The sequence below is a fragment of the Ambystoma mexicanum genome, chromosome 10 (assembly GCF_040938575.1).
Source record: "Ambystoma mexicanum isolate Mex_15411 chromosome 10, UKY_AmexF1_1, whole genome shotgun sequence".
Taxonomy (NCBI): Eukaryota; Metazoa; Chordata; class Amphibia; order Caudata; family Ambystomatidae; genus Ambystoma; species Ambystoma mexicanum.
In genome coordinates this window covers 1,562,314,558-1,562,332,933 of record NC_090932.1, presented here as the reverse complement: position 1 = coordinate 1,562,332,933, position 18,376 = coordinate 1,562,314,558, and the positions used below count along the sequence as shown (strand labels likewise).

Below are 18,376 nucleotides of genomic sequence, written 5' to 3'. Positions count from 1 at the left end.
TTCTAGAAGCCTTTTCACAAACCCTTGTAGGCATGGATTCGGCCCAACCTGCCCAGGCTTCTCACCCTCTACTTGTTTGGGCTGGTCTTCCTACGCTAGCTATGCTCTAGGCCCTAAGCCACCCCCCGCCACCCCCAAATACATATAAAAGAAAACTTCCTTACACACAATTTGGCACCTCTCTGCCTCCTGTCCATGTATTTGCCCACCCTCCCTGGAAAGCCCCCTTCACGCTTGAGCCCTCCTCTTCACGTTCACCGGCTTCGGCAGGTGTTGGGCCACTGGTGACCGCCCCGAGCACACTCAGCAGCGCCTGGTGCCAAGGCCGGGGGCGTCACCCCGCGAGGTGGGCAGGTCACACAGTCAGCAATTGTGAATGAAGACCTGACCCCGCAAGGGAAGGAGTCCTGGCTCCTGGAGCAGTCTCGTCCAGGCGGCTAAGAATAGCCGACCGTCCCACAGCCCATTGTGTCCCTTTCACAAAGGCAGCTCGGGCAGCAGATAAGCAGCGGCTGCTATTTTTAAGCCGCTCGCTGGTGTGGGATGCACTTGGCCTCCGTCAGTGGATTTTCCTGCTAGACTCTGAGCTGAAGCGGGGGACAGGTTCCTTCACTCTCAGAGAGGCCGCAGAAAAAACTAAAAACAGTGACGTGCTTCCACACGAATCGGATTCTACAGTTATGCTAGTGCTTCTTTGTCCCCTCCAACAAAAGTCAAAATGACACCTACCTACTTGCCTCTCTATGTCCCTACAGCGGCCCGACAGAGTACAACGAGGTGCCAATAAAGTGCGAGGTCATCATTCACATCACACCCTCAAAATGGTCATCCTAGCTTTTGTGCAATAAATCACATTTCTGTCCATTATGAAGCTTTATTTCCTTAAGTAAGGCGCGCCCCCGGAGGATGAACTCAACTAGTGCAGAGCAGGCCGGCGGCACGAATAAGGAGACAGTCGTCACAGAACGGCAGGGGCAGCGGATCCCTAAAGATCGCGCAGGTGACGGCAATGAGAGGGGACGCGGCCAGCGCAGGGGAGATCTTGCAGGACGCATGCATGCCGACCGAGGGAGTCCTGGGCACCTCTGCGCGCCCTGTGCACAGGCGGCGGTGGGTTGGAAGAAGCAAGCAGAGGAGAATCAGCGACAGCAGGCCAAGGAAGGCCAGGCCTCAATGCAGAATGTATGCACACAGGTGGCCGGGGGTTCGGAAGCAAAACAAGAAAGTAGGTAAAAGCAGGTCCAGGCATCAGTGTAGAACTTATGCACACAGGTAGCGGAGAGTGCATAGGAGGAGGTAATGGGGGGAGGGGGAAAATCAGTCAAGGAGGGCAATGAAGGCCAGGGCACCGATGCAGAAGTTAAGCACACAGTGGGAAACATGGCAAGGCTTCCATCATACCCACTTCGCCAACAGTCACCTAGCAATGCCCACACATTACACTCAAATATTTACTCATAAACCTGGTAATATCATACTGCAAGAATCCCAACAGATCCCATATAATAACTAGCAATGCCCCCCCCCGAACTCACTGAACCCACATGCAGCTAGCAATGCCCCTGCTATGCTATGCCCACACTAATTAGCGATGCTCCCCAGTTACACTCAGACAACATCTAAGCCCAGTCCTAGAATATGTGGGGAAATTGCTGGATGGCAGGGGAACATAAATGTGCCGCAGCCTCAATCAAGCCCCACATATAACACACCAACTCAGGAATAATGGCCTCAGAACCACCCAATATCCGAGGGGCTGGACCTAGCCACCGCCCACACAATAGTACAGTGCTGGCCTGGCACGGCCACATAAGCACGCACTGTGGGCACCCTACCTGCACTGCTGAGCATGGCATCGGACCCACCACCGTAGGTCAGCAATTATCGGCAGGCACAGTCTATCACTGTCCCTTCCATGCATAATGTCAGCAATCTGTCTGCTGTATGATCGAAGACTGCAGCCTATCAGTACACATAATGTCTGCCAGGAACTGTAACTCTGGGCAGACTGCCAGCAAGACCTCTACAGTGCAGGGCATCAGCACCTCCCACCTCCAGCACAATGCCAGCAATATCTATGCAGTATTAAGCCTAGCACATGGTGCCCATCACCTCATAACGTCAGCAATATCCCAGCCTAGACCGCCCTCATCAGCCAGGTCTGCAGTGTGGGGTGTAGTGGCGATCCATCAAAACACAATATCAGCAGTGCTGGTCCTAGCACTCCCCCCTATCACAAGGCAATGACAGCAATGCAGTCACTGCACTGGCCAGTTACCTTCCCATAGTGTCATCACAACACTGAGTCCACAATCTGTTTCAAGCAAGAGAAAATGCCTCTCCCTAAGAATATGAATGGCCTGCATTCGCACGCAAAGCTGTACTTACCAGAGTGGACTTTATGCCAACGCTCTCCGCTGCCTGAAAGGCAAGCATGAAATTTCTTCTCTGTAAAAAAAAAAAAAAAAGAAAAACACCAGTGTTCAGATTGTTGTAAATGTCACATGTGGAGACCAGGAGGTGGCCACAGTTCTAAACATTTTGGTACGTGCTCATAACGAGGGAGGGGACACACGATTGCGACACATCATTGGAGCGAAGGGAACTTCACTGCTTCGCGTCACTCACTGCCCTCGCAGATCTGTTTACAGTGTCAGCCACACAGCATCAACGAGCGAATGAAAGGCAGCACCATCCATCACTGTGCCAATAGCTCAGAGGTCTGCACCTTTGCCGCTATAGATGCCCCATTCTGCATAGTCATCTATCCCCCATCCATCGGTGTCACGAAGTGACAGTGATCGTGGTCTGGCGCCTTACAAATAATACGTAGTCAATGCTGAGGGATTATGGGAGTTGTAGTTCAGAACATCTAGCGAGCCAAAGTTTGTAGACCCTTACAAATAGCGGGAGATGGATATTTGAACCGCAATCACATCTTGTGACCAGCTAATTTGACCTCCTCTACCAGAAATGGGCCACTAGTGGTCTTGACTTCTGATATGGGTAAACTTAGTCTCCCTAAATCAACCGCTGCTCTTCCTTGTAGGTAGCCGGCCTCCCATTTTTGTAGGAGTATACCACTTACTGGTGGCTGATTCCAGATGCAGCCAGACCCATACTGGTGGCAACTATACACAACCATCTCTTCCCCTACACGAAAGGGTTTTGTATACAGGTATAATGTGCGCCAGCCATACCTTGTCCTGGTTGGTCAGCTCCTGGTACGGAATGTGAGCGGGGAGGTAGGTGTGGAGCAGGGCACAGAATGCCAGGCCATCATTCCAACTGCTGCTGAAATTTGTGATGTCGATATTCTGAGTGAGAAAGACAGAAACGTTACACACTAGCTCCCACATACAAAGCTACCTCAGGAACGACCTGAAGCCTGTTGAAACTGAATGGCAAACCCAATCACAAGGTGCTTTTAACCCGGATGTTTTCATCTCAGAAAGTTTCAATTTAGAGCAGCAGCCAAATATGGCGGATCTACCCGCCCCCCAACCTCCCCCATTAACGGCAAACACCACCACGCCCTTAAAAATCATTATCCCCTTTGACAAACATCTGTACCTTTAAAAAATATATATATTGTAGGTGAATATTTTAGGCAATGAATATTCATCAATGAAATCACTGGGTACCCTACAGAATCCCCCACCAGCATGAAGTGTGGAACTTTACAACACAATCCTTCACCATCTTGGATGTACACAATTACACATGTTTAAGTAAATATAGGCTCTGCTTGGATGTAAAATGTATGTGAAGGAAAATGTCGCACCAACCACAGATTTCACAGCTCTCAGTTAACAAAATATATTATAGACATAGCAAACAGGCAAGAATTCACATACAAGTTAGAAAATAAAGGTTTTCACCTTTCCCCTAAACATTTGTAAGCTGTTAGCATGAACCTTTTGCTACATTTAATCTCGACACAAAGTCGCTTCCTTACAGCTTTAACTTGTTAAACTCTTGCACCGGTCCATCTCACCACAAACTAAACCATAACTCACAAAAAACCATTACATCACAACACTCATCTGAACTACATCATAGATTTAACTACTAAAAGATACGAGTATAGTGAAGTAGCCTTGTACTGCAAGGTTAATGTTTCATTTTTGGTTTCAACTAGGAAACTGTTTCATTTGGATAGAGGGTTTCTGTACCTTAAGCTTGGTTTTACCGACATTAGTAGAATTAATGTTGTATGTGTAGTACCTAATGTGTGTATTGCATTTTGGGCACGTGTATGGGTGTTCGGATTGTATTGGCTACATTCTGTCATTCCTCATGATGCGTATGGGGTCTGGGTTTGCTGATATTGACCAGGTTGTGGCCCTGTATGCGCATGAAGGTTTAAGTTGCGTACCTGTAATTCCTGTTCTCCAGCATGGGTCTGGGATGGCTCACAGGCTCATGCATATTCCCAGTCGTTAGGCTGGGAATCCTTGGTCAAGAGAAACATGTTTAGCTTGAAAACTGCATTTCTCCTCTAAACCAATAACTGTCCTCTGGGTTATACTGCCGCCATCCAATGACAGTCAGGTCTCTAAGCTCCACCCCTGGTGGCCATCTTCATATTTGATACAGCATGCAAAGTGACAGCATGAACCAAGAGCCACAGAGGGGAAGGAGGGAGGGTTCGCTTGTGAATCCATGCCAGACCCATGCTGGAGAACAGGAGTTACAGGTAAGTAACTTAAAACCTCTCCAGCATGGGGTCTGGCATGGATTCACATGCCCATGAAGATTACACAGCAGTACAAATATATAACCACAGGAGGTGGCAAGGCTCCACAGAAGTAAAAACACTCACCCCTGGAACAGACTCACCTCAAGTCAACAGATTGCGTAGCACTGCTTGGCCGACCCAGGACTCCTCTGTGGAATCCCTGCCGATGCAGTAGAACCTTGAGAAGGTCTGTGTGGACCTCCATGTAGCGGCCCTGCAGATGTCGAGCAGGGGCACACCAGAGAGAAAGGCTGTCATTGCTGCAATGGCTCTGGTGGAATGGGCTCTCGGCCGGCCTGGAAGAGGTCTGCTAGCCAGTCGATGACAAATGCATGATGAAGCCAGAGAGCCATCTGGAGATGGAAGCCTTCGACAAGGCCTTCCCGTGATTCACAGGTCCAAATGTGATGAACAATTGAGAAGTCTTACGAAAACCCTTTGTGTGTGCCAAGTAAATCTTCAAGGCACGAGTAACGTCCAGCGAATGCAAAGCCCTCTCCACTGGCGACAACGGATTCGGTTAGAAGACAGGCAACACCGAAGGCTTGTTGAGGTGGAACTGAGACAGCATCTTCTGCATAAAGGTGGGGTATGTACACAGTACCACATTTGTAGCGTGGAAGGACAAGTACAGCTGTTTGCAAGACAGGGCCTTAATCTCCCCAACCCACCTGGCTGAGGTGATCACCACGAGAAAAGCCATCTTCCACAAGAGAAACTTTAGCGGGGCCTGATGCATCGGTTCGAAGGGGGTTCCCATGAGCTTAGTCAAGACCACATTGAGCTACCAAGCTGGGTCCAGAGTCTTCACTGGTGGAAAAGTCCTGAGGAGGCCTCTGAGGAACTCCTTGATGAGACTGCGCAACCTCAGGGAAGGCCTACCCAGCGTCCTGGTTTAACAGGATATGGCGGCCAGGTGCACCTTGATAGAGGCGTGAGCCAGGTCAGCCTTGGCCAAGGAAAGCAGGTATGGCAGGCGCTGCAGGGGTGTGACACGCAGAGGAGTAATCTTCTGAGTCCGGCACTACACAGAGAAGCGCTTCCACTTATGGCCGTAGCGCATCAACGTCGAAGCAGCTCTGTCCAGGATGTCCTTACATTCCAATGGCAGGGAATAATGTCCAAACTCTAGGGCTGCAGGAGCCAGGTACTGAGGCTCAGCGATGCCGGATTGTGGTGCAGAATTGCCCTGCCTTCTCTGGCGAGAAGATCGGGAAGTAGAGGCAACCAGATCTATGTGGTACCTTGCGTTCAGAAACTGCTGGAGAGGCCTCATCTGTAGTCTGCAAAGAGGGACAAGGTTGATGCAGGAGGACATCATGCCCAACAGCAACTTGACGTTGTACCTTCCCCAGGATGGCCATCACCCACTCTTACGAGGGGGACGCCAGACAAGCGACCGTGTTGAGTCGGGCACCCAGAAACAAAGCGTTCTGTGATCGCTCCAACCAGGACTTCGGATAATTTATGGAAAACCCAAGATCTGTTAGCAGACGCACAGTCCTCGCACCGTGTGTAGGCTTGCCAGCACTTGGGAGTGGATGAGCCAATCGTCCAGGTAAGGCTAGACGTGGATGCCCTCGAGACAAAGATGCACCACCACCGGAGCCAAGCACTTCACCATTCAATTGTGGCCGATTTCCGGCTGAAAGGGAGCACCTTGAACTAATAATGTCGTCCCTGGACCACGAACCGTAGGAACTTCCGGTGGATGGGGACGTGAAAGTAGGCATCTTCCAGATCCAGCAATGCCAGGCAGAAGTCGCTTTCCTCTAGTTGGCCGAGCACATGCTGCAACTTGACTATTCAGAACTTCTGGGACTTCAATTACTTGTTGAGGAGCCTTAAGTTCAGGATCGACCAACTCCACCCCCTCGTCCCCCCCCACTCCCCTGACTTTCTTCAGACCAGAAAGTATCTGAAGTACACTCCAGAGCACCAGAGGCACTGGGGGACGGGCTCTACTGCCGCCTTTTTAAAACAGTGTGGTCCTCCTGTAGCAGATGTGCCATGTGCGGTTCTTGCAGAGCCACAGGAGGAATAAAAGGACACTTGCGTTGGAACTCCAAGGTGTGCCCCTGCTTGAACACGTCCAGTACCCATTTGTCCATGTTGATGGTCTTCCATACGCTGGCAAACCTTGCCTGCCGGCCCCCCACTGAGGAGCACAACTGGGGGTCCGAGTCCACAGCCGGTTCAGGCCTGTTTCGGCACCTGCGCCACTGGCCTATTGAGTCGTGGAGCAGGACATTTTTCGATAAGGGTTGGTATGCCCCTTGGAGGACCTGCCGGACATCCCTCTCGATAATGGAAAGAACGACCGACGCTGCTGTAGGGGGCCCCCAGCAAACATGCTGTCCGTGTCCATCTTGATTGTTTGTAGAGACCCAGGCACTGTGGTATACAATGTACCCTATTCTGGACTTCTTGTCAGAGGACAAGAAAGTTGAGGCCCTGTCCCTGTTCCAGGAGTGGGAGGTGGCCTCAGACCACGCCATAATGGACACAGGGTTCCACCAGATGGGCAATGGAGTGTCTCTTCGTTGGCAGCGATGGCTGAGGGCCACCAACTGCTGATCGGACGTCCAATCCAAAGTGGTAGACATGCCGTTTGATGAAGAAAACCTTTTTGCCATCTCAGCTGCAGTCAAACCGCGATGCAGAGGTGGTGGTGTCGTTTGACACCTCAGGTTAGCTTGCTCCTTGGACTTACGCTTGGGCCGGGGAGGACTCCCGGCTGGAGGCTTTGAGACAGGACAGGTCCGAGCATGGGGGCTGCCTCTGCTGGATCTCCGACACTAGTGTGTGGAGCGTTGTCATTATATCCAATGACATGTTGATTGGCTGAGGAGTGAAAGGAGCAAGAGGCGTAGGGTCTGGGCTGAAGCACCTCCCCAGGCATGGGGGGGATCCGGGATCACCCCGTGGGGAGCCCCCTACAGACACGGTTCCACGACCCCCTTTGTGGTCTGAATAATAATCCTCTGGCATATTATTGTTGCCTTTCGTCAGAGCCTGTATAGATCTGCACCAGTTTCTCAGGAGTAGCTTGTGTTTCTGCAGCCTTCTTAGGGTCAGTAGGAGGGATCCTACCCTTCTTCTCCGGAGCCTTCTGGGGTGGAGCAGCGAGGGGAATTGTCACCATCCCTGGGGTGCCAGTGGCATTAGTCGGCGCTGTTGCAGCCGCTTCACGCCATGGTGGCAGGGACACTCAGATTGGCCGCCAAAGTGGTAGTGAGCACCACCTTTGTGGCCAGGCCCCCTTTTGACAAAGACGCGACTGTCGTCGTGAGGTGGTCGCAGAAGCATTCGTCGACGGGATTGTGATCGTCGACAATGAAGTGGTCGTTAACGTAGCTGTCATGGGTGGCTGCTCAGCCGATGGAGTCGCAGACTTGGACGATGGCGTTGCCGTTGAGGGCAGAGAAGCCTCCCCCCCGCAGATCTCTCCTTCGTCGGTTCGTCCGCAGATGGTAGGTCGAAGCTTTGAAGGAGTCAGTGACTTTCTTTTAGAGGGACCTCCCCTCACAGGCAGGCTAGCCGTGAAAGTAGTCTGTGACGGGGAGCATGTCCTCCCTGAGCTGAGACCCGCAGCCGCGGCGAACCTAGGGGGATTAGCCTGGCCTTCTTTTGGACCCCCAAGGGCTGGGTGTCCTCAAAGGACCTCAACCTCTTTTCTGAGGGAGTTTGCTTGTGGGACCGGCCAGTCCTGGGTGAGGCATGACCATGCCCGGAAGCTGAGTCAGAGGCCTCCCCTGGCTTGATCCACGTTGCCAGCCAGCTGAAGCGATCCTTCTTCGAAAACCCATGACAGAACTCGCATCCCTCCTAATCATGGTCCGGATGCAGGCAATATAAAAAAAATGTGTGTTGATCCTCGACATACACATTTCTCAATCACCACTAGGCGCAGCATTTGACGAGGCACCTCTTCTTCTCGGACATGATGGAAGGCGCGAAGTAGGCCCAAACCCGAGCCATCTCGAAACTTCGATGGAAAATCCACGATGCAAGATCTTCGCCGACAGTGGGTCCCTGCTGCAGGCAATCGACTTTCAGTCAAAGGATGAAGCAAAAATTGGTCTTAAAATTATCCAAATTTTTCCCAAAAACTCGAAAGACAAAAAAAATGCTCGGAGAGCATGAAGAGGACTCCCAACACTGGCATGTGTAAAAATCTGAAGATGGCCACCAGGGGTGGAGTTTAGGGAGATGACAGTCAATGGATGGGGGCAGAATGACCCAGAGGACAGAGATTAGCTTAGAGGAGAAATGCAGTTTTCAAGCGAACGCAAAACTGTTTTTACCGAGGATTGCCAGCCTGATGACGGGGAATATTCATGGGCATGTGAATCCACGTCAGACACCATGCTGGAGAATCATACGTGAAAGTGTGTGTTGCTACTCAATACGCTCTTACTGCGTATGTGTGAACATATAAATATTGCCTGTCGTTATTGTGGTGGACTGTACATCATTGTGCGTGTTTGTGAGTTTTGGTCGTACATGTCCTGTGAGCTCATTCTGGTGAACTGCACTCTAATTATGCATGCGATACATACGTGTTCTCCCTGGCAGTTGTTTGGATTCTTGAGCTGAGTTGTATTTTGTGTGTTTGTGTTGTAGTGAATACTCATGGTCAGTGTGGTGTTGAGCTTTAGTGGGCAAATGTATTACGCCATAATGCTGGGGTTCTGTGCGTGTTGCCCTGAATTATATCATGTGAATCTTGTTCAGAGCGTATTCTGGTCTGTTGTTGTTACACTATTAAGTGTATGAGTTGTGCATTTTTTAGTGCATGTTGTGAAGTGTGCGAATTGTATTTCGCGCGTGTTATTCTGAGCATGTCCTCATTGGTCATGGTGTGAACATACGTACATTATATGCGACATCACAGTTGATACATGCGCAGCATATATGAATATATACATACGTTTTTGATAGCTGGAGATTGGCTGAATTGATTCTCAAATTATTTGTGCCATATACAAAATCGAGGCATGCGTTAGGTGAAAATCTTTGAAAAATGTGTCCCAAATGCATGTTTGTTGTGTGTCTATAGAAAACTCAATGCAAAAATCACCTTTCAGAACTGTTTTTCGACAGAAAACGTAAATGAAATTTCACCACATTTATTATGAGTGTTCGAAAGTGGCCAGATCAGTTTTTCCCAAAGTTGGCGAGTTTCCAGAGGACATCGCTTTCCACTTTCCTATGGAACGTGTCTTGTAATCTTAACGCTACTGCAGCGACTGTGGCAGTGGAATCACGAAATAAGGAGCAGTGAAGTCGAAATGAACAAATAGCCATTTCCATGCAATGGAGAGCGGCCCATGCCTCCACACTGGCATGGTTTTGTCTTCACTACTGTTTGAATGTAGGTTCTAATCATGAGGCCACCCTGTTGGAACCCTGCCTGCTGACCATGGGCAGGGTTCTACCGACTGTGCCCACCCTCTCCTGCCATTAAGCAGGTACTCTGGGAAGGGAGGAAGGGGAAGCGTGAACAACATCTCCTATCTGGAGCAGCATGCCTTTGGAGAAATTCTAAAAAAGAAATAAAAAATCACTCAGGAGTTTGGGAAGATTTAAAGTTCATGATCAGCATAGTTTTAAAGGGATAGAGGCATTCCGAGAGGTAAGGGGGGGGAATGAAAGCAGTAAAGAGACGCAGGGTGGCTGAAAGCAGACTCGGACACTTGGAGCGGTTCATACACACTAACTCTGCATGTCTGTCCGAATATGTACCCAACCTCTTATGCTCTCTATTATGCAATGTATGTGATTGGAATAAGAAATGCCAATAAAAATATATTTAAAAAAAAAAATAATCACTCAAAAGCATCACTGGAGAAGTTGGCAAAAAGTACGTATATGGCAATGGAACCATATTGTCGATAAGTTCCCTCTGATGCTAGTCAAGTTGTGCCACTTGGTAACGAAAGATGGGAAATGGAACAGAATCAGGAGATGACTGAGCGAGACTGGAGCAGGGTCTGCACAGCCCCATGCCGATGGAAAGGGGGTCTCCATCGCCGTTACTCTGTGGAGGATGTGGCCCTGTAAGCTACTCCCCTCTAGTGACTGCTGAGGATGCAGGGAGATCGTGGCAACGGCACCACACATGTTCTGGGATTGTAAACAAAATAGAAACTTTTGGGACGAGGTACCTCCGTGGTTTGATCTGATCCTGGGTCTATCATTCCCAATAACCCTCCTGCCTGTGATTTGGGTCTACGACCCTCTAACCTACAGATCCTACAGCTAAAGCATAACCTGTGCATCTGCCCATTTTGCACCAATAACATTGTACGTGCTCATTCTTTGTCCCCCCAGTAATGTGCAGAATGAGACTTGTGTTCTTTTTTGGCATAAAAAGGCCGCAGATTTATTTTCACAACATCATAAAAAACATTGCACACATTAGTGAAAATAGTTCTGAAGATGCGGCGACTGCTCTGTGTCCAACAATCTGCTTCCCCCTTTCTTTCCACAAAGTCCTCCGTAGGCACAACTCTCCCAACCCTTCGTGTCTGTGCCTCGCCTGCCCTTGCAGGTGTTCCTGGGCGGGGAGAGTGCCGTTTCTTTGGGGGAAGCGGAGCCCTTATTGTTACCACCAGACGCCCCTGCCGCTTAGGCTCCCAAGAGGCACTGGTCCGAAAAGAGCGAAAATCCTTCCAGCTTTCTCCTGGCTCATTCGGAGTCTGTCTCTTGTGCTTAGTCGCCCAAACACCGCCACACCACAGGTGGGTTACCGTCCACCGGGGCTCCCCCCTTTCCTCCTTTTACATTTCCAACCAAGGAGCTCCATCCCCATTGCTGACAAATGTCCACCTTCCTCTAGTTAATACTCCGGGGATTTTTAGTTAATGAGCCCACGCCTGCTTTGTGAAAAGCTCTCCAGGAGCTTAGTGCACTTTGTGCCCAATTTTTGTAAAATGTTCCATGCCCCATGCTGGCCAATGCACTCGCTCTTTTGTATATTCAACCAGGGACTTCACCTTTGACCATGTTGTGCCTGGTCTGGGGAACACTTCAGCCCCTACCACATTTCCTTGCCTGATCTCAAACCACCGGCTCCTGGTTTATCCCTTCTGTGAGGTCAATTTGTTCGACATCTTCACCCATAGAAATTCTTCTACCTCCTTTATTAGACTAACGCTCCCTAACCAACTTAACCTTGCTCTGCCTGCCCTTGCAGGAGTTACGAACTGGGGGAGCGCCGTTCTTGACGGGTGAAGCTGGGTCTTAGTCCTTTGTTAGAATTTCAACTCTGCCTTCTTTCCCCCTTGTTTTAGCCCAGATTCCATTTTTACTAGTCATGTAGGCACAACCTCCCCCACCCTAATCCTCGGAATGACGGCCCTTGCCGGCGATCTTGTGCTGTCGTAGTGTCGTCTCCGACCGGGGGATAGGACCTCTTCTTTGGCCAATGAACTCTTTCCTTTGAATATTCACTCAGGGACCTCACCTTAGACCAGGTTGTGCCTAGTCTGGGGAACACTTCAGCCCCCATCATATTTCCTTGGCCTGATTTCAGACCACCGACTCCTGCCGAAGGTGGGTTACCATCCCCCGTGGCACCCCCCTTTCCTCTTTCTTAGTTCCAGGAGCTTAGTGCACTTCGTACCCAAGCCCATAGCCTTTCCGACACTACCTTTGCTTTACTTCCCCTTTGCCTCAGTCCTCTCCCTTTTCCATCATGCTCAAACTTGCCCACACATGACCCCACGGCTCAAAGGCCTCCTCGCCCTGAATTTCCTGTCTGTGCCTGCATTGCCGGAGCCAGGAGTGAGTGCTTCTTTACTCCCAGGACTGCAAAGACTCTGCAAGCCAAAATGACCTGAGCATCTTCAACACAGGACCCCAGGCAAATGCTCCGATTCTGTCTCCCCTCACTTGGTAAGATCCAGAGGCTGTGCTGCCTTGAAGCATGCGGTCGCACTGCTGAACTCACCTTGCCAGGTATTTCTTCCATGGCTGGCTTCTCTCTCTGGTGTGAGTTCAACCTTTCTTCAATACCCACTCTATGTTGCGGTCTCTCCAAGTCAACCCCACCCTCAGAAGTCAAATATTGTGCAGAGGCGTAGCCAGGACTGTCTAACAAGTGGGGCATGAAGCTAATGTAGTTGGGCCCACCCCCGTGATATTAACATCTGAAAATGCCTAAAAGGCGCTGCCGAGTGGACGTTTACAGATTTTGGGAGGGGCTGGCCTGCTCAGGTCCTACCCGGTCCATGCTGCTGATCCTGTGGCCGACAAAACATGGGAGCCCTGCAACGCCAACGACTGCTGCCAACTCGTCTTTCTGCTCCTTTGGCTTCAACCCTGACCTGCGAATCTCCAAATCAAGAATAAATATAAACATCCTTCCCAACGATAAACATCCTTTCCAACGGGCTGGGGAACCCATTTGAATTGGTGTGCTGTAGCTGGAGTGTGGTCACTGAACGACCCATGGATTAACTGCCTATAAAAACCGCCATCAGCATCCTGCAGAACTGCTTACTAGGTCCCAGGGTATTGCTCTGCCAAGCCTCTTGTACTAATGGCAAGCTTTTTATTTTCAATTTGCGTCATCATCACCACCACCACCACCTCTTGAGGTTCTCCCTCCTACATAACTCCAGAAACGGATCCTTGGGGGATATTGCACACTGAGGTAAATCTCCCCCGCCAAAGACTGGCCCTATTCATCTCTTGTGAACTTTCCCACCTGAACCGAAAACCATTTTACATACCGGTCACTGCAGTTTCCTCTTTTTCAGGAAGGACTTTGTTCAAAAAGAACTCTTATTTAAAATTGATGCTTGCCTGATAGATTATCTGTTTTCCATAACTGTCAGTGTATTGTTTTTCTCTTTGCCTTTTCTTATCATAGTGCGTGGACCTGCTCTTATTTGGTATTAAGGAAAAGTGTGTATTGAGCTTGTGAACCACCATCTCCATCGCCTGAGAGTTAGTCCGGGGCTGCTCGGCCACAAGTACCACTTGGAGATCCTGGTGAGCTTGAGGGAACCACTACTAGTACCTGAGTAAGGAAGATACACGCGAGGACCCTGATCACAGGGCCTTGGGCAAGAGCACGCTAATAGTTAACAACACAAGAAAGTAGCTCTAAAGACATGATAGGAGTTAATCTTTTTTAACCCGACAACGTCTTGTACTATGTGCTTGCGGCACACAAACCGCATGAAAAGCCTACAGACCGCTTAGCCCACAATTCACATCCATTATACTGGTTTCCTATGGTCCCGGCAGCAGTATGAACTATTGACCTCAACATTGGACATCTAGCAAACCTTTAAAAAACGATGGATGTGAATTCGATTAAATTAAACCTATTTCAAAACCAAATTATGAGTTAAGCCACAACGTTAGACATTTTTCCCGAGCAGTGAGATAACGTCTCCTCTACAACGGGAGACAGAGCCTGCTTTGTGAGCCAAGGCTAATGGTTGGCTCATCAGGTACACTAGCACAATCACCCCAGAATGTGTTTGCCCCACCCCTCAAGACGGACGGTTTCATCCACATATACCAGCTGCTCCTGCCCCCAATCCAATGTCAGCGAGTACAGTAGAGAAGGAGTAAATCCTCTCGGAAAACCTAGCAGTCACGCTTTTGTCTAGACAGGAACAGAGGCATGACATGATTTTTCAAGTGTCATCAGTTAACAGAGATCCTGATGTCCACTCTGAGTTAAGAGGGGTCAGGACACAAAGAATTGGGAAATGTACAATTGGTTAGTGAGGTAGGTGCAACACTCCACCAATCAGGGGAAAAAAATCCCCCTTTGTCATGCTAAGCTGAGTGCTAACGACCTCTGTGAAAGGCCTCTGAAGAGATCTGTTGAGCATCCCTACAAGGCTACAGAGCTTTCTTGCCGGCTGTATCCGACCTAGAAGGGAGCTACGTGTTGTGAAAGGCAGCCGCCTGACAGTTCCCAGGGCCAGTGGGACCTTTCTGCCCTGCTGTAGAGCCCAGACCCCCAAGACAAAAGTGGCAGAAGAATTATTAATTCATCGCCAAGGAGCCTTTCTTAGGAACCAACTCGAGAGTGCCCAGAAGCTGAGAGGCAGGAACTTGGAACATTGTGCCCATAAAACCTCAGGTGCTTGACCTTTGTGATGGCACTCAAACTCCTGTAACCCAGAAGCAACAAAGTTGGAAGGACTTCCTAGGTGCTGTTCACTTGGTACCATCAACTGCAGGACGTATCCTCTGCACCGGCCTGGTTTGAGGAAAGGACCAGTACCACTCATGAAGAGTGGACCGGTATCACCAAAGGTAACTTTTCTGTAGCAATCACACCTGCCACTTTCTTACTTCTACCCAACCCATTCGGCCTGTGCAAGAATCTGACCCATCAGAGACTACTAGAACCTTTTACACACTATTTTAAGAGTTATTCGCTTTTAGCTTCTCACTTTTTCGACTAAAACTTGCATTTCTTTTCATCCCAAATTGACAAATTCTGATGCCATGTGATTAAAATTCATATTATATGATATGTCATTTTGTATTGATGGCTCTCGTATTCATTCCAACTATTTTAGTAGGTTAATGGGATTATTTAGAGCCTTACCCCATTGCTTTGTTTGCGAGTGTTTGATGCCAGTATCAACCAGCTCCTCTGTTCGAGTTAAGTCTCAAACCCAACCAGCACTATATATAGGCAAGTCAAGGCTATTTAAAGGATGCTATTGGGCTTCCTTGGACTCAATAGTTGGGTAGGCCAATGTGAAGCGCAGCTAAAATGCTCTCTGCCTGGTGGGCACTCTACCACTCCTGTGAGGCCAGTGAGTTTTTCAAATTGTGAAGAAATCTGCAGTAAAGACATTCACCAACTATGGTAGGGGTCTGCAAAAGTTTGGTTCCCCAGGTGTTTTAGAATACAACTCACATCAACCCTAACCAACATAATCATTGGTGAGGGATCAGAGAGTCATAATCCAAAACATTTGGAGACACGGAGACTGCAGACCCCTGGTGGGATAGTGTCACTACATTATTTTGCCGATTAGATGACCTACTTGTCTCAGGTGACAAGTCACAGATGGTTTAAGTTACTTACCTGTAACTATTGTTCTCCAGCATGGGTCTGGCATGGACTCACATGCTCATGAATATTCCCTGTTGTCAGGCTGGGAATCCTCGGTAAAAGAATAAACAGTTTCACTTTCACTTTAAACTATTTCTCCTCTAAACCAATCACTAACCTCTGGGTCATACTGCCCCCATCCAATGATGGCCCTCTCCCTATGCCCCTCTGGCAGCCATCTTCAGATTTGGTAAGCACGTAAAGTGGCAGCAGGACCAAGAAGTACAGAGTCCGGAGGGAGGGTTTGCATGTGAATCCATGCCAGACCCATGCTGGTGAACAATGGTTACAGGTAAGTAACTTAAACCTTCTCCAGCATGGGGTCTGGCATGGATTCACATGCTCATGAACAACAAATACACAGTAGTACACATTATACAACCACGGAAGGTGGCAAGGCTAAACAGACGTAATTAACACTTACCCCTGGAACAAACTCACCTCAAGAGAACAGGATGCGTAGCACTGCCTAGCCGACTCTGGACTCCTCTCTGGATCCCTGTCGACGCAGTAGAACCTCGTGAAGATATGCATTGACCTCCACGTTGTAGCCCTGCAGAGATGAGCATAGACACGTCAGAAAGGAACGCCATTGTCGCAGTGATTGCTCTGGTGCTGTGGGCTCTCGGACGGCCTGGCAGAGGCTGGTAGCCAGCTGATGACCGTGCATGATGCAGCTGGAGAGCCATCTTGAGATGGAAGCCTTGGACAAGACCTTTATATGATTCACAGGCCCAAAGATCACAAACAATTGAGAGGTCTTCCGAAAACTCTTTGTGCATGCCACATAGAATTTCAAGGCACGAGCAACAGCCAGCGAATGAAAGGTCCTCTAAGCCGGCGACGAACAGTTCAGGAATAACAGGCAACGCCAAAGATTCGTAGAGGTGGAATTCTGACAGAACCTTCGGCATGAAAGTGGGGTGCATACACAGCTCCACCCTCGATTCGTGGAAAGTCAGATACGGCTGCTCGCAGGACAGAGCCTGCATCTCACCCACTCATCTGGCTAAGGGGATGGCCACAAGAGAAACTTCAGTGGGGCTTGATGCATAGGTTCGAAAGGTGCCCCCCATGAGTCTTGTCAGGACTTCGTTGAGTTCCCACACTGGGGCAGGCGCCTTCACTGGTGGGAAAAAAATCAAAAACAGCCCTTTAAGAGACTCCTTGATGAGTCTGTGGGACCACAATGAGTATCTTCCCGGGGATCTGGTGTAGCACTAGATGGCCGCCATGTGTACCTTGATAGACGCATGAGCCAGACCAGCATTTGTCAAGGAAAGCAAGTATGGAAGAATCTGTAGGGCAGTGACCCTCAAAGGAGTAATCTTCTGCGACCGGTACCACATAGATAAATACTTCCACTTATGGCCGTAGCACTTTAGTGATGACGCCCTGGCTTTGGCGAGGCCTTCCCTGCAGTCCGCTGGCAGCTAATAACCTTCAAACTCTAAGGCTGCAGGAGCCATGCCTTCAGGTTCAGAGATCCTGGGTTGTGATGAAGGAATGCGTCTCTCTCTGGTGAGCAGATCTGGAAGTACCGGCAACTTGATCGGAGGAGACACTGACCGGCTGAGCAGGTCCGGATACCAAATCTGCTTCGGCCTTGCCGGGGCGATGAGTATCATCTTGCATCGACACTGTCCGAATGTGTTGATCCCACGTAGCAGGAAAGGAAATGGGGGGTTTGGGGGGAGTATAGAAAAAGACCTTCCCACGGAAAGGAGAACACGTCCCCCATGCTCCTCGGGTGGTGGAATCTGCTGGCAAACTTGTGGCATTTTGAGTTCCGGGCCGGGCAAAACGATGGATCGGAGTTATGGCCCATTTGATGAACAGACTCACCACCTGATCCTAAGTTCCCACTCGTGGCAGGAGCTCAGTTCCCTGCTGAGGGAGTCAGCAATGGTGTTCTCGACTCCTGCCAGGCCGAACGGGATGAGGAACATCCACTGTCCAATGGCCCAATGCCACAAGCCCTGAGCTTCCTTGGAGAGTGCTGGGGATCGAGTGGCCCCTTGCTTCTTGAAGATGGTGGTGGTGGTGGTTTTATCCACGAAGGTCCTCACCAGCTTGCCTCTCTGAGACGGTAGGAAAGACTTGAGGGCCCAGAACACTGCCCGTAGCTTCAGGATGTTAATGTGCAGATCCTACTCCTTCGGAAGCCACAGACCTCTGCCACGTAGATGACCGTTGTGAGCTCCCCAACCTTCCAGAGAGGTGTCCGTGGTGACCTTCTCCTGTTATGGCAGGGTTTGCAATCCCGTCCCCTGGGCGAGGTGGGAGTGTACCCCAACCACGTGATCGCCTGCTGGAACTCCTCGTTAAAGGGGGATCTTGTCTGTAAAACTCCTAGACACTTGTATCCAACGTACATCCATGCATTCCTGTAGGGGATCAGACACAGACAAGGTAGATGCAGGACAACATCTGAACAGTGGCCACTTTCACAGACGACAGTCGCTGCACCTTCCCTTGAATGACCGCTAGCCTTTCCACCAAGGATGCCATGCAAGCCACTGTGTTGAGTC

General features: G+C 49.7%; 1 protein-coding gene across 3 annotated transcripts in view; it reads right to left on the bottom strand.

The window, feature by feature from the left end:
• Positions 1–18,376, bottom strand: part of SPECC1L (sperm antigen with calponin homology and coiled-coil domains 1 like) — a 909,747-nt gene that overhangs the window by 8,309 nt on the left and 883,062 nt on the right. For all 3 annotated transcript variants that reach the window (XM_069619860.1, XM_069619861.1, XM_069619859.1), the window contains 2 exons: positions 3,201–3,317; positions 2,389–2,448 (listed from right to left, as the gene is read on the bottom strand). In XM_069619860.1, coding sequence (XP_069475961.1) covers positions 2,389–2,448; positions 3,201–3,317 — 177 coding nt within the window. The remainder of the gene's footprint in view (positions 1–2,388; positions 2,449–3,200; positions 3,318–18,376) is intronic.